Source organism: Camelina sativa, chromosome 13 (genome assembly GCF_030686135.1).
Source record: "Camelina sativa cultivar CO46 ecotype springtype chromosome 13, ASM3068613v1".
Classification (NCBI taxonomy): Eukaryota; Viridiplantae; Streptophyta; class Magnoliopsida; order Brassicales; family Brassicaceae; genus Camelina; species Camelina sativa.
Window position 1 is genome coordinate 24324945 of NC_141892.1, and position 12215 is coordinate 24337159.

General features: G+C 36.2%; 2 protein-coding genes and 1 pseudogene across 2 annotated transcripts; 2 read left to right on the top strand and 1 right to left on the bottom strand.

The window, feature by feature from the left end:
- The first annotated feature begins 555 nt into the window (after positions 1 to 555).
- LOC104738453 (kinesin-like protein KIN-14D) lies at positions 556 to 5351 on the top strand. Its single transcript, XM_087481934.1, has 17 exons — positions 556 to 918; positions 1169 to 1390; positions 1492 to 1636; positions 1722 to 1831; positions 1932 to 2051; positions 2131 to 2334; positions 2426 to 2635; positions 2709 to 2783; positions 2879 to 3025; positions 3169 to 3307; positions 3400 to 3509; positions 3700 to 3861; positions 3943 to 4166; positions 4387 to 4468; positions 4549 to 4653; positions 4743 to 4847; positions 4937 to 5351. The coding sequence occupies exons 1-17, from the start codon at positions 868 to 870 to the stop codon at positions 5114 to 5116; spliced, it is 2391 nt and encodes a 796-aa protein (XP_087338060.1). The 5' UTR covers positions 556 to 867; the 3' UTR covers positions 5117 to 5351.
- Positions 5352 to 5417: 66 nt separating this feature from the next.
- LOC104738454 (cysteine-rich receptor-like protein kinase 25) lies at positions 5418 to 10159 on the bottom strand (annotated as a pseudogene).
- A 1098-nt stretch (positions 10160 to 11257) lies between these two features.
- LOC147929925 (uncharacterized) lies at positions 11258 to 11923 on the top strand. Its single transcript, XM_087480791.1, has one exon. It carries the CDS (start codon positions 11258 to 11260, stop codon positions 11921 to 11923), a length of 666 nt encoding a protein of 221 aa, XP_087336917.1.
- Positions 11924 to 12215: the final 292 nt, after the last annotated feature.

Here is a 12215-nt window from a genome sequence, read left to right on the forward strand (position 1 = left end):
TCTTGAAAAAAAAACAGGAGATAAAATGATGTTTAAAAATATAAGAAAATTTGGATATGTTTACATCAACATTTACAGGTTAAATTTTAAATTTAGACAATTCAAATTGAATTGTAATGACTACTGAGCCTGATAATTGAAATTCAATGAAATCTTACTTACCAAAACCAAAAGAAGAAAATATAAAACTAAAATCTCCAAAATTATCTATAAAAATTAACATAAACTGAATTCAAATTAAAATCTGTGACAGCCCATTAATTTCAACAAAAAAAAATATATATATATATATATTCTATTTTACAAAAATACCTAACTATTAAAATATACCCAAAAAAATAAAAAGAACAAATTTTAACCATAAACCAAATTGGACTATCATTTATTCCTACTTCTTTAATCTTTTACTTTCCCCAGTTTTTATTAAGCTAGCAAAAGAAACAAAATATGTATCAAGTTTAACATTAATAATGGGCCGAGGCTTTTAAGTAAATAAACCCATATGGAGCCTATACCTTTTTTTTTAACAACTATTTAAATATTATAAGGGTTGTTAAATCATTATTGGTTACATTATAATAATCAGAGTGAGAAAGAGAAGAGTAACGTTACAATTTTTGTGTTTGTATCCGCCGATCTGTTTTCAAAAATATTCAAATCACAGCACACCAGGCTCCTCTCTCAATTAGGAAAAAAAAAAAAACAAAGCAAGAACCCTAATCTATCCCCGTATCTGATTCACAAGAAACAAGATCTGACTTCTCCTGTCTTATTTCTCAAATCTGCGCCTTCCTCTGGATCCATATCTTTTGATGCTATTGACGAGAGCATAATAAGGTGAAGTTTTTGTTCAATTGATCCTCGACTATGCCGCTTCTTCGTAACCAGAATCGCGCTCCTTTGCCTAGCCCGAACGTCGTAAGCCTTCTCCTTCTTCTTCTTCTTCAATAGATGAGATTTAGATTGGTGGGTGTGTGAAATCCAGAGAGTTTTATTTTGACTTAGGGTTTTGTTCTGTGACATATCAGATTAGATTTAATCAGGGACTTTTGTATTAAGTATGAGTACTCTTAGAAATTGATAAGATTAAAACCTGTGTCTTTACTTGTTTTTTTTTTTTTTTTTTTTTTTTTTTTTTGATGTTTTTGATATATCTTGGATGGTTTAGAAAAAGGAAGCTTTGTCAAGTGTTCCTTTAGAGAGGCGAAGGAGATTGGAAACGCAAGTTACTGGAAGAAGACAAGTTCTTTCGACGGTGAACAGACAAGATGTGACGGCGAACAGCGATGTGGGCAGCACAGATGACTGTGGTGGTAAAGTTGAATTTACGAAAGATGAAGTGTTGGCTTTGCTTAACGAGAGAGCCAAAGCTGCCAAATTTGACACCAAGGTTTGTTTAACTGATAACTAATTGTTTGATTCTCTAGCAAAGATGTGTTTTTTTTTTTGTTTTCTTCTTCTTATTGGGATCCTTGTGGTAACTTATGACAGGCTAAGATTGAGCAAATGACGGATATTATCAAGAAGCTTAAGGTTTGTGTTAGATGGTTCCAACAAGTGGAAGAAACACATGTCCAGGAGAAGGAACTTCTTCGTTCTTCTCTGGAATCTGCTGAGCAAAGATACAATGATAAAGGTGAATTTTAGTTTCCCATCATGTCATTTTACTTACATTAGTTTGTGTACACTGAAATATTGATGTGGTTTCTAATTACTTCTAGAGTTGGATGCAAAGACCAAAGAGGATAGGCTACAAGCAACTATTGCTGAGATGGAGGAGAACATAGCATCACTTCAGGAAAAGTTCTCCAAGGAGGAGTTAAACAAGTTGGTAAGGAGAATTTCTCAAAGAATAACTTATCAAGTTTGTTTCTCCTTCGCCCAAAATTAAGGGTATATGAATGTATGAACTTATTGGTTATGACTACTAGGATGCAATTGAAAATCATAGAAGAGAAAAAGAATGTAGAGTTGCAGCTGAGAAGCTTCAGGATTCTCTCCGGGAAGAGCTTGACAAAGTGAAAGAAGACAAAATGGCTGCCAAGAATAAGGTACAGCAGAATTCCTTCTCCCTTATTGTGTATTACTCCTCTTAGCACTTGGCATTATCTTTTCCCTTTTAATTTCTAGGTGACGTCCCTTGAAGATATGTACAAAAGGCTGCAAGAGTACAACACAAGTTTGCAACAATATAACACTAAACTCCAGACTGATCTTCAAGCAGTTCGAGAGGCACACACTCGTGCTGAAAAGGAAAAGTCAAGTATACTAGAGAACCTTACTACACTTAGGGTTCACAGTAAATCACTACAGGAACAACTAGCGTTGAGCCGGGTGAATATCCTTGACATGATTCTTGCATTTCTAAAATTGTGAGTGATATAATTGCTTATTAGTTTGTTTCTCTTCCCTTTCCGTGATCAAGGTTTCACAAGATGAAGCGGTAAAACAAAAGGAGTCATTGCTGGCGGAAGTCAAGAACCTTCGGAGCGAGCTCCAACAAGTTCGGGATGATCGTGATCGCCAGGTTGTACAGTCGAAAAATCTGGCTGATGAGATACTGATGTATCAGGAGAGTGTTGGAAAGTCTTCTCATGAGTTGGACATCTTGATTGCAAAATCAGGATCCTTGGAGGTTAGCTCACACTCGAAGTTTCACATTTTTGACTTATATTTAGTTTTCTGAAAATGTCAATCCTATGTTGCAGGAAACATGCTCGTTGCAGAAAGAGCGTATAAAAATGTTGGAGCAGGAATTAACTTTTGCCAATGAAAAGCTAAAGGTAAATTTGGTGATCCGCCAACTTTCAAATACTCTTTACTTTGCCAATTGTTCCTTTAGACTGACACATACTTTTTTATTTACTTATCTGTACAGATGGTAGATGCATCTATGTCTCATACTATGACAGAATTTGCGGAACAGAAACAACGTTTGTACGAATTGCAAGATCGCCTTGCAGACACGGAGCATCAACTTTGTGAAGGAGAGTTATTACGGAAGAAGCTCCATAACACCATCCTTGTAAGAAAATGATATAAAACGGGATCTTCTTATACTGAGACCATCTCTAATTTTAAGTACTCCATAAAAATATTTAGTTTTTGGAACTATTTTAAGTTCTAGAGCCTTTCTTTTAAGTTCGCTAAACAAAGCTTCTATTTCAGGAACTCAAAGGAAACATACGCGTGTTCTGCCGAGTGCGGCCCTTGCTACCAGATGATGGAGGACGCCAAGAGGCCAGTGTTATTGCTTATCCTACATCAACGGAATCTCTTGGGAGAGGCATTGATGTGGTCCAAACTGGTATATTCAGAGACTTATCTTTTTTAACTTTGCTCAATTAGGTAATATGCTTACATTAATTCATTTTTTTGTGCTTTATATGGGGTTCTTAGGTAACAAGCATCCTTTCACCTTCGACAAGGTCTTCGACCACGGGGCTTCTCAGGAGGAAGTATTCTTTGAAATATCTCAACTTGTACAGAGCGCATTAGATGGCTACAAGGTTCAGTACTTTTGACTATCTTGTAGATACCCAATATGCAAATTCTAGTTATATACAAGTATTTGAATTATTGTTATTGTTCTTATGTAGTTGTAGCAGATTTTATTAAAACTCTTCTTTATGTTAGGGGGCAGACAACACTTAAACTGATCCCTTTGCCTTTGTTTTTTTCTCATATCTTTGTGGACAGGTGTGTATTTTTGCATACGGTCAGACAGGTTCTGGCAAAACCTACACCATGATGGGCAGGCCAGACAAGCCAGAACAGAAGGGACTGATCCCTAGATCACTTGAACAAATCTTCAAAACTAGCCAGTCTCTTCGTGCCCAAGGTTGGAAATACAAGATGCAGGTACATATTTCTCTTACAATATTCTCAAGGTTTGTTGAATGCTTTCCTTGGTAGCATTTTTAAATTTATTTTTACTTGTAGGTCTCAATGTTGGAGATCTACAATGAGTCCATCAGAGACTTGCTTATGACAAACCGAACAATTGCTATAGAGTCTGTGCGAGGAGACAGTAGTAGCACCTCTGGAAGACAGTATACAATCACACATGATGCTAATGGAAACACGCATGTTAGTGACCTGACAATAGTAGATGTATGTAGCATCGGACAAATTTCTTCACTATTGCAGCAGGCCGCTCAGAGCAGGTTTGCCTTGAGTTTTGAGAATTTGTGTTTGTTATTTCATATCCTACATACAGGAGTTGTATTAGTAGATGTACTACTTTCTCTTTGGTTAAGTCGATTGCTAGGCATATCTAGTAATGTAAAATGACATGGCTTTTGACTTTTGAAAATATTGTTACACTGTATTTGTTCTGGTATAACAAATTACAAAACTAAAGGATGATGAACTCTTATGTTGCAGGTCCGTTGGTAAGACTCAAATGAACGAGCAGTCATCAAGGAGTCATTTCGTGTTTACTCTTCGGATTTCTGGTGTCAATGAGGTTAAATTTTCTGCCTTTGGGGTCGTTATTACTTTGTGTTGTAAATTTTATTTCTCACTTTTAAAACTCTCCTATTTCAGAGCACTGAACAGCAGGTACAAGGAGTTCTTAACCTAATTGATCTTGCTGGAAGTGAACGACTCTCAAAGAGCGGGGCAACCGGAGAGCGGTTAAAGGAGACACAGGTTTTTTTGTCTTTGAAAATACAGTCTTCTAAGATACTCCCATTGATTTTTTGAACTTACCCTCCAATCTTTGTTCTTTCCTTGACCAGGCTATAAATAAAAGCTTGTCTGCTTTGAGTGATGTTATATTTGCATTGGCTAAGAAAGAGGATCATGTTCCTTTCAGAAACTCAAAGTTAACCTATTTACTCCAGGTTAGATTCCATTTTGACTTCAGAATGATTATGCATTAATCTGTCTATCTAGATTATTTTTAACAAAGGGTAATCGTTTTTGAGTACAGCCGTGTTTAGGAGGAGACTCAAAAACCTTAATGTTTGTGAATATATCACCTGATCCATCTTCTACTGGAGAGTCCCTTTGCTCTCTTCGGTTTGCGGCTAGAGTGAATGCTTGTGAGATTGGAATACCTCGCAGACAAACTTCGGCAAAACTCCTCGACTCTCGCCTGAGTTACGGTTAAACACTAGTGGGTTGAGTTTCTATCTCTCATATGTATAACAACGGCAATTGTTTTAGAGGTTTGTAATTTTCTGATTGTAAGTTCCAAGCTCATAAGCATCAGGAACTCTAGTGTGCTCTCAATTTGATTGTGTAAGCAACTTGCTATCTTGGCAATGTCGTGTGAGGAAATCTCCACTATTGTGTAATGTAATTTGTCTGATAAGACATAACTAAATAAGTTCTTGATCTGTTTACATAGTTTCGACACAACAGTAATGGTCTAAACTCTATATTTACAAACAGTAAGTACACAAAAGACATCAACGAGGATAAACAATAGTGATGGAAGAATCATCAACAGATAGAGGCAAAGACTTGCTTGTTGCTGACTGATCAGATGCAGAAGCTCCTGATCGTTGATCTTTAGAGGCTCTCATGTTTTGAAGAAGAAACCCAGATCTCTTTGGAATTGGTAAAGTAACAGTGAAGCTGTTCATCATCACAAGTATGTTGTCCATTGAAGGTCTCTCTGAACAATCATCTTGAACACATAATAGAGCAATGTGAATGCATCTGATCACTTCATTTGTCTGAAAATTCCCTCCCATTGCTTCGTCCACTAGCTCCAATGGTGATTTCTCCACCCATAGCTTCCGCACCTGCAGAGTGTTTTTCATCAAAACCCGATTTTTAGAATGTTTTTAAAACCGGTACTGAACAATAGTTATTGATTGGTAATACCCACATAGGTCACCAAATCTCCAAGACCATCTTCATAGAAGATGCTGTTCTTTTTACCGGTTATGAGTTCAAGAACTAAGACTCCGAAACTATAAACATCCGATTTCACCGAGTATTGCCCGTGGATTGCATACTCCGGAGACATATAACCACTAAAGAGAGAACTTGTTTAATATTAGCGGATTCCGTGGAATCAACTCGGTAACTTGCGCATCAAGTTTCAATCCCCGTGATCACGTAACGAGATACAATTGCGATTGTATATTAATTGTAATTAGATATGTTGAGACCTTGTATAAAGGATTGTAATACAACATCTAATGGAATAACACAAGAAACTTTATTCTTTACAAAAGGAATAGGATTACCACGGATGTTAAAGATGGGTTTAAACCCATTGGGTACACGGACCCGTCTTTAAAATCAGGCTTGAGACATGTTTTCTGTAATAAAAAAAAATATGGGTTTAAATTGGGCGGGTACCCAAATTAATAAACTCTTACTCGGATTTACCCTATAAGACTATGGTTCTGATTGGTAACGACTGTTATTTTTTGCTGTAGAGACTTTGATTTTAAAATTTTAGTTGTAAAGAATTTGGCTGTAAATGCTTTGACTGTAGAAACTTTTAACTGTTAAAATCTGATTGTTTACCAACAAATTTTAAAGTTGTAGCTGTTATTTTTATTATTATTATTAAATAATAATAATGAATATATATTATGTTAGAAATTAATTTATATAGCAATTTAATGAGAAATTAATTTTTCTTAATAATAAATTAAAATTCTAAAAAATATAAGTCAATCAAATATGTGATTTTGTTTGAAAATTGATTAAAAACAAACAACTATAAGAATAAGAAATAAATAACTGAAGTTGCAGACATCAATTAATTAAGTTATTAAAATTTGAAATAATGTAAAAATATAAAATGCATTGAGTAGTTATATGAGCAGTCAAAAATTCATTTACCACTAATCAAGGCATTGTTTGATTGTTATTATATTATTAATGATAAAATTCATAAAGTCTTTTACCGTATTATTAGTGATAATGAAAAAATAAAATTTATTACTGAAATGGATCTTAAAGGAAAGAGAAAAAAATAAGAATAATTAATTTACAAAAGTAAAATATATAAAAACTAAATATATACTTTTGGAAAGCTTTTAAATATAAAAGGGAGAAAAAAAAAAGAATACTTTTAAAATTATTTAGTTTTTAAATCATGAATTTTGACGCTTTAAAAAAAATGGGAAAACAAAGAAGAGAAAAAAAATAAGTGGCTTTCAAAACTTAAAAAAAAAACAAAAACAAAAAGTCTAATGGACAAAAAAGTAGCTTTCATAATTTTAAACATTTTTAAAATCTTAAAAATGTGCTACCAATCAGGGCCTATGGATACCCACCGGAATATTGTTAGTAAAACAATGACGTTTTGCTTCCCAAATATCAAAAGTCAAACACACGACCTCTTAAATTGATTTCTAATACTCCATCCGTTTCAAAATATAAGATGTTTTAGAGAAGTTTTTTGTTTTATAATATAGGATGTTTTCAAGTTTCTATGCAACTTTTAGATTAGTTTAATATTTTATATTATGCAGTATTGTTTTTGATTGATTGAACATGTTAGAAGTAAAGACTTCTTAATCTTAATCTGTATGCTTTGGTTAAAACATTCGATATTTTGAAACAAAGTGAGTATATAATAGACATATGTTTTTTTTTCCAACAAAAAAAATCATTTTATTAAAACCCAAGTAAGATCTTAGATTAGTGTCAACCAAGCTTTGTTTATGGTTTTGATTTTTGTGTCTATGATATAAGATTAAATTTTTTTAAAAATTATCACACATATAATAATAAAATACACAAAATACATAATATAAATCAAATCATCGATGATGGTGAGATCTGTCATAGTTGACTTTTTTTTTTTTTTTTACCACGGATGAGCCGCGGGAAAGAGAACAATGACGAACGCAAGTTTCGCTAGCAGCCATCTTTCATCGATTGACAACTATGACAGATCTCACCAGTCATCGATGATTCGATTCATCAACTCCTTCCTCTGCTCTCAAAACTTCCAGATCGCTATCGGTGGTAATCCTGTTCCTTTTGTAAAGAATAAAGTTTCTGTGTTATTCCATTAGATGCTGTATTACAATCCTTTATTTATACACCAGAAAGAGATCTCAAAATATCTAATTACAATTAATATACAATCGCAATCGTACCTCGTTACGTGATCACGGGGATTGAAACTTGATGCGCAAGTTACGGAGTTAATTCCACCGAATCCGCTAATATTTAAGCAAAATGGGAAATCGAATAACTAACTGAAGTGTAGAGTCAATATTACAAGAGGAAGAAACAACTTACTATGTACCAACGATTCTTTAGTATTGGCTTGAGTTTGATCAACACCAAAGATCCTCGCCATACCAAAATCTGAGATCTTTGGATTCATGTCTGCATCTAAGAGTATGTTACTTGCTTTAAGGTCACGGTGAATGATCGTAAGCCGAGAATCTCGATGTAAATAAAGTATTCCTCGAGCTATCCCTTCAATGATCTTGTACCTTCTTTGCCAATCCAAAATTCCTCTCTTCTCGTTATCTACAAAACAAACAAACAAAAGTCTTAGTTAACCCGAAAACAGATAGTTTCTTTAGGGTAATAAGTGATGATTTGTTATACCGAAAAGGAAATAGTCGAGGCTTTTGTTAGGAACAAACTCATAAACAAGTATTTTCTCTTCTCCATCTAAGCAATATCCCAAGAGCTTAGCAAGATTCCTGTGTTGTAGCTTCGCAACTACGTCAACTTTGTTCTTGAATTCTTCAGCTCCTTGTGTCGATCCTCGAGATAGTCTCTTTATCGCTACTGTTTCACCGGTTTGTAAGCTGCCCCTGAAATGGTTTTACAGCATTATGCTTTTTTATTTTGTTTAAACTATAATTAGTACAAGAATTATATAGTTACCTTGTAAACTTCACCAAATCCACCATGGCCAAGCTTGTTACTTTCTGAGAACTTCTTCGTAGCTGCGTCAATTGCGCTAAAGTGGAACTGCAGTGTTTCTGTTGTTGTAATATCATCTCCATCTACATTACAAAAGATGCCAATTCGCAAGAAAGTCTCAATTAGTAAGAGTAGCAAATGGCAAGATTGGTTTACCTAATTCCTCTGTTTCAGCACTTAGCTTTCTCCTTCTTCTTAACAGTAAACAACACGCGGCAACGAGAAGTAACACGCAGACAGAAACAGGTACAGCGACCGCGGTTACTATCACCTTCGAGCTTTTGCCTTTCCCTTAACACAATTTCAAAAACATAACAAAAAGAAAATATGTTTCAGATTTGTATTCTGCTACTTTGGCCCAAAGTTTCACCTTTTTCTGAAGGAAGCTTCAGTGGTGGTGCAGCCAACATTGAAGGAGGAGGGGCCGCAGTAATAGTTTCATTGTAAAACGGATAAAGCTCGTATCTAAAGCTACAACTCTCCGCGATTACTCTCCCGCCAATTCTTCGATCACAGCAGTCCGGAAACCAATTAATGGCTTGTCTCAAACAGCTCTCACAATCTTGATTCGTCAAATCAGGTGTGCACTGCACAAGGCTATATATAAATGGTTTGAAAAACCGTGAAGTTCGCTTTCTCCGTAACGAACTTTCTCGAGCTCGAAGCCGCTTTCACCGCAGCCTTGATCAACAAAGCAGCCAAAGACTCATTGAAACTGCTCACTTGATTCTCTGTGATGTTTTGCGTGTTCCAGAAGAAAACAACAGGTCTAACTCTCATCTGCCCTACGATGCTTTGATCCGAGTATCTTCCCATACACTCGTCGTACCAAATTACTGCCTCTTTCTCTCTGGGACACCTGAGGAGCGTTTCGTTGGCGGCAAACGCAACACAGTCACGGCATATATCGGCTGAGACGTCTCCACGGCAGAGGAAAACTCCGTAGACTCTGTTGTTGTTGTTGTTTTTATCATTATCATCACTAGCGGTTGCGTAATAAAAACGTGATTCGTAAGCTGCGTTTGGAGAAGAGAGAGATGATAGAACGGTCCGGAGATTGGTCAAGTAAGTGCTGTTTCTTGAGAACGTTGTTGTGTTTGGACATATGTGGTAGAGATAAGTGTTGGAACTGAATTTTTCAGAAATAAGTTTCAGCAAAATTGCAGGTTTTGGACAGTGACTTTCCGACGATTTCCGGTCAAATTACGGTTAAATGGCTGATCGGAATTGTCAGGTCGATAGTGCAATGGAAAGCTGGTAACGAGTATTACAAGATGGTATACTCATACATCCAAAACGGAGTTGATTTGAATAAGAAATAAGAGTGTAAAGTGAGCTACTTGGGATGGTTTGGGAAATATCCCACATTGGAAATATGATTGATTTTTCACTCATATATATATATATAGTTTTACACTCTTCTAATTTCAAAAGTGTGTAGAAGGAAGAGGGAAGGTTCCCACGCGCCCGCCGAATTGGGCGGGCCGGGCACAGATGCAGGGCGGGCCGAGCACGGACGCGGGCCTTGGGCTTTTGAGTTTTTTGGAAAGATTTAGACCCATATAATTTTCTGGAAAGACTTGGTGTGAACTCCAAGCAAACTTGGGCAGTACTCCGAGAATATTCAATAAATATTTTCTTGAGACCTCTCTCCTTCCACTATATATAGCGGCACAACCTCTCATTATTTCACACACACAAAAACACAAAGACTCCTTCCTCTGAAGATCTCTCTCTCCCTCTCCCTTGCTTAGTCCAAGTAAGTTCTTAGTTTAGTAATCTCGAGAGTATAACGTAGATCTGTTCGCTTGAGTTCTGTTACTGTTGTGCTACTGTAATAGTTCGTGATCGGTTGTATCCTAGGATTCATAAATCGTGATTGTCCGAAAACACTTACAGCCGATTTATTGAATTAAGGAAAGAGATATCATATCTTGCCTCTGTGATTTATTTTCTGCCTCATATTATGATGTTGTAATTTGTTTATGATTTCGTTATTTTAAATATAATTCGCATATTTTCTCAATTCGTTTTTTGCGCTCCTAACAGTCTTAGTTCAATAAATCCGCTTTCTGCTTATCGCTTTAAATGGATTGAGAATTTTTTGAATTTTTTATTTCAAAAAACGATTTCAAAATCTTCTGAAAAACTGTTTATGCTTTCATCTTTCGGTGCTTACGCGGAAAGTTTTTTGAAGAACGCTTTTACTTTAATTCTTTCTTCTCTACTCTCTCTGGTTTCCACGAATGCTCTTAATTGAGTGAGTTTGTGAAACAAGTTTCTGTGTACGCTTGTTAAGCGAGTTTGCAAAACTAATTCAGTGTAATTTAATTACTTGAATTGTTTGATTAATATATTAATCAGATATGTTTATTGTGAAACAGAAAAAATGTCTGGAGACAACACCAACAACGGTGACGGTGCTAGGGTTCCTGCAACCCCTGTTGAAACTCCTGCAGAGTTGGCTTTACGCCTTGCTAAAGAACTTGAAAACACGAAGCTTACCGATTCGGGTATTGACAACGTGCACCGAAATCTGTTCGGTAATGGATCAACCCACATGGGGATACCACCTACGGCTTCCCAAGGAATGATGCCAGATAAGTTCGATGGTAAAGTTGGGTTCAAAACGTGGCAAAACAAGATGTGCTACTACTTGGCCAGCATGAATATGGAAAGATACCTCACAGAGGATCCACAAAGTGACACATATGTGTATGTGGTTGGAAGCATGGATAGCTGGGCTCAAGGAGACTATTGTTGCAAAGGTCAGATTCTGAACCGTTTGGTCAATGATCTTTATGATCTCTACAGTATGTACAAGACTTCAAAAGCATTGTGGCTAGCTTTGGAGACCAAGTACAAGACTGATGAGTCTGGGATGCAGAAATTCTCAACTACAAAGTTCCTGAACTTCAAGATGGTGGATTCCAAACCAATTATGGAACAAGTGGAGGCTCTTCAACGCATCTTTCAGGAGATCGATTTGGAAGGGATGTTGATCTGCAATGTCTTCAAAACGAATTGCTTGATCGAGAAGCTACCACCAGGCTGATCGAATTTCAAACATTACCTTAACTTCAAGCGTAAGGCAATGTCTCTTGATGACCTCATCCGTCGGTTGAGAGTTGAGGACAACAATCGTGGAGCTCATTCGGATGCTCAAAGCCAGGGGCATGACGTTCATGTAGCTGAGCATAAGACCAAGTTCAAAGGCAGGGGTAAAGGGATCTATATTCTTCATAAACCGTTGAAGGTGTCATCTGGACCAAACTTCAAGAAAAGCAACCTTGAGAGGAAGTTCAAAGGAAAGTGTCATCATTATGGTAAGATTGGACACAAGGCTG